Source organism: Montipora capricornis, chromosome 12, assembly GCF_036669925.1.
Source record: "Montipora capricornis isolate CH-2021 chromosome 12, ASM3666992v2, whole genome shotgun sequence".
NCBI lineage: Eukaryota > Metazoa > Cnidaria > Anthozoa > Scleractinia > Acroporidae > Montipora > Montipora capricornis.
Genome location: NC_090894.1, coordinates 6,380,382 through 6,383,850, shown reverse-complemented (window position 1 = coordinate 6,383,850; position 3,469 = coordinate 6,380,382). Strand labels below are relative to the sequence as shown.

The 3,469-nt window shown below is 40.1% G+C and overlaps 1 protein-coding gene across 1 annotated transcript; it reads right to left on the bottom strand.

Moving 5' to 3' along the window:
* Window positions 1-493: 493 nt before the first annotated feature.
* On the bottom strand, window positions 494-3,242 carry LOC138025371 (melanocyte-stimulating hormone receptor-like). The gene is made up of 2 exons (XM_068872591.1): window positions 1,439-3,242; window positions 494-928 (listed from the first exon to the last, which is right to left on the bottom strand). The coding sequence occupies exons 1-2, from the start codon at window positions 2,324-2,326 to the stop codon at window positions 494-496; spliced, it is 1,323 nt and encodes a 440-aa protein (XP_068728692.1). The 5' UTR covers window positions 2,327-3,242.
* Between the last annotated feature and the right edge of the window lie 227 nt (window positions 3,243-3,469).

Genomic DNA, 3,469 nt, shown 5'->3' with positions numbered 1-3,469 from the left:
CCACTCTAAGCTCTCTTTCAAATCGTTCTTTTCTTTTTCGAGCTCTGTTACTTTGGCTTGTAACTTCTGCATTTCAGGGATAAGAGCAAGAACCTTGTCTAATTTTTCTTGAATTCCGTCAAGCTTCTTGCTGCACATGCTGCAGCCATGATTGAGTTCTTCATCAACACCTTCTTCGTCCGTTTGTGAGCCACGCTCGCGCATTCGTTTTTTTCTTTGTCTGTTTCTTTTTACTTTTGTCAATTCTACAGTCTGTGGGTGGTCTTTAACGTTATCTGCCTTTGCTGACATCGTGCATTTAGATAAGAAACATCGGAGTACACAAAACCGTGTCTGCCATCTTTCGCGCCCGACCCAGACCCCGGGTTTCTAACTTATGTTCCATGTATTCCTATTCTGGAATACGGTCAATCTAACGCACCCTAAAATTCTTCGTAAGATCTTTTGGAGCCAAAAAATGTTTGCCAATTGAAGAAGAAGAGTTTTGTGTTTTTCAACACGTTGGTGCAGATGGCGACGTGCGAGACAAACAACCTGAATCGCAGAGGTCACATTCAAACTTGTAAACAAGGCACTGTTGGTTCACAATCGCCCTCTTAGCTTCTCGCAATTTGAGATCTTGTTCAATCTTCTGATTGACAAATACGGGCTGAACGGTCGTGTGGATCTTCTCACTTAAATCTTTAAGTTGGGCATGCACAATATTAGCTGAAGCCTGATCTTTAAAAAGTAGGACAACACGAATAGGGTCTGATCGATCGCTGACAGTAGGTGAGGATACAGGTAGATCCGATGCTTTGGCGGCAACAAACCGTGAAATGGTAGAGTTGACAAGTTTGTCAGGATATTTTTTCCAAATGCTTGTGCTCTGTTGTGGTGTGAAATTTGCCAAACCTAAACACGTGTCCTCGATTGACGTGAAGGCCAGCTTTGTGAGAGTTTATTCGGAATTTCGAGCCACGTTTACCGGAAGAATTTCGTGACCTTGCAGCGTCTATTCTACGCCGGTCGGTGGCGCTGAATTATATTCACCGAGAGGACAATAAGCCTCCACAAACACTCCTGAAAACCATTCATCAGTTGAAGAGGCGAGATGACATAGTTGTAACAAAACCTGACAAAGGATCCGGCGTCGTGTTCTTGGACAAGGATGAACACCTGCGTCGCATTTACTATAACCGTTTCGGACGAATTAAGCAAAAAAGCCACCTAGATCTATAGACTTCTACAGCCCTGAAGCTCTCCTAGAAGATCTGAACAGATAAATATTTTGCATTATAGAGCAGCTACAAACTTACTAAGCGAGCTTTAATTTAGCTCTTTTTTGGCCAGCATTGTTGAAAACCATTTTACGTAATTCTGACAAATTTTAAGACATTTGGTCATTGGCTACCCTTGAATTAGCACATTTCAAAGTTGCCTTTATTATCATCCATACCTGTTTCATCTTCCAGCAGTAAAAAATCGGGGCTACTGACGAATTCAGGAAAACAAGGGTCAATGTAATTTGGTTAAAAATTATCATTGATGATGTTAGTCTGTATTCAGTAGACAAAAGAATCGCAATACCATTGGGCGAATAGCACATCACTACTACAAACTGAAGCCACAGTGCTGTGGACAGAGCTTTTCTGTACCGCTGTATGTTAACTTGCCGTAGGTGACTCGGTTGTTCGGCATCTTGGCTGGCACCTTGATGTATAGGACATCGACCACCGAGGCGTAAGAAGATCTTTGTGTAAGAGATAACAGATACAGCGAGGCAAAGTGCCGTTATTATAATAGCAAGTCGCGCAGAAACCAGTTCGTACTTGACGTACGTGGCGGAATAGGCCATGGAAATGAGCCAGAATGTAGTTACAGTGGCGTACGCTCGTTTAATGGTTACAATTTGCTTGTATCTGAGGCCAAACCTTAAGGCAAAGAGACGGTCCACGCTGATAGCAGCCAAGGTTATCAGGGACATTCCGCACAAGGCGTAGCCTGTTACAACAAGAGACAGAAAGGCATAGTAGCAAATACTCCAGTGTTGATTTATCGCAGATATCCAGTAAAGGACCGCGAGAGGTTCGGAAGCAAGACCCACCAAGAGGTCTGTTGTCGCGAGGCAGCGAAACAAGAGTTTGGACGGCGGATGAATAGAGGTTTCCTTGCGAAGGGCTGTTAAGATTAGGGAATTCCCCAGTACCGCAGTAAAGGATAGAATTATATTGATCACGATCAAACAAGTGAAAACGGGGCGAATTTCCGCAGTTAAATCCACTGAACAGAAAAGGTCTTGAAAACTTCGCTTAGTTCTTCCGTTCGTTGAGTTGGCCGACGCCATAATACAGTTTCTGAAGAATTAACATCTGTCAGCCCTTTAAATGATTTTAAAACTATTAAGGCGTGGGATACAGAATCTCATTTGTCGCTTTTTTTCAGTTTATTTCGAAAAATTGATAGAGCGGTTTTCAATCATGTTCCTTAAAACAAGTACCAAAGTAATTACTTAAACCAGTCACAGCAGGTGCAAACAGCACCGTGAATGAACCAATACAAATTCGTCGCAATGCCATGTAACCTGCTCACAGCGCTTTTCAGTTTCAGTTTTTCAGTTTCAGTTTTTATTATGTATTTTGCATAAAAGATCACAAAGAGGGAAGAGAGGTATCATCAACATTATTTTTGAAGTTAGATTTTGACATCTGGCGGACTTTACAAGATATGCTATATTCCAAATTTTAACGCCAATTGTTGAGAAAGATCTTTTTTGAATATTTATTCTCGAACGTTTAAGAAAGTAATCTCCTCTTTGCGATGATCTCGTCTCGTAAGGATGAATATCAGCTTCATGGGTGAATAGGTTAAATACATTAGGAGGTGTCAAGTTGTTAGATACATCATGCATCATCATAGCCACATATTTAAAATAGAGCATATCTAAAGGAAGAAGACGAGAAGAAATGAAGAAAGGTATTGCATGAGATTTGTAATCAGCAAAATACATTAGGAGAAGAGCTCGTTTTTGAAGGGTCAAAAGGACTTTTGCAGTATTACACCACGCTGCTATACCATATATTAAGTATGGTTGAATGAGTGACCTGTAGATGTGGTGTAAAGTACTCAGCGGTAAAAAATGCCTTATCCTAGAGATGATTAACTTATTTTTGATGCAATATGAGCAATGTTGTAACTCCATGAAAGATTTTTATCGATAAGCACGCCTAAGTATTTGATGAACTTCTTACGCTCCAAAGAGATATTAGTGTGATGGTCAAACACCTTTAAGTTTACTTGATAGTTCAAGATCTTTTGTCTTGGTCGAAATATGACAAACTTAGAATTTTTTATATTCAATGATAACTTATTAGCAACTAAACAGTCATAGATCTTAATAAGTTCTATATTAACTTTATTCTCTAGCTCCTTAAGGTTTTTATCAGCATACAAGAGGTTAGTATCGTCTGCAAATAAATAAAATCTAAGC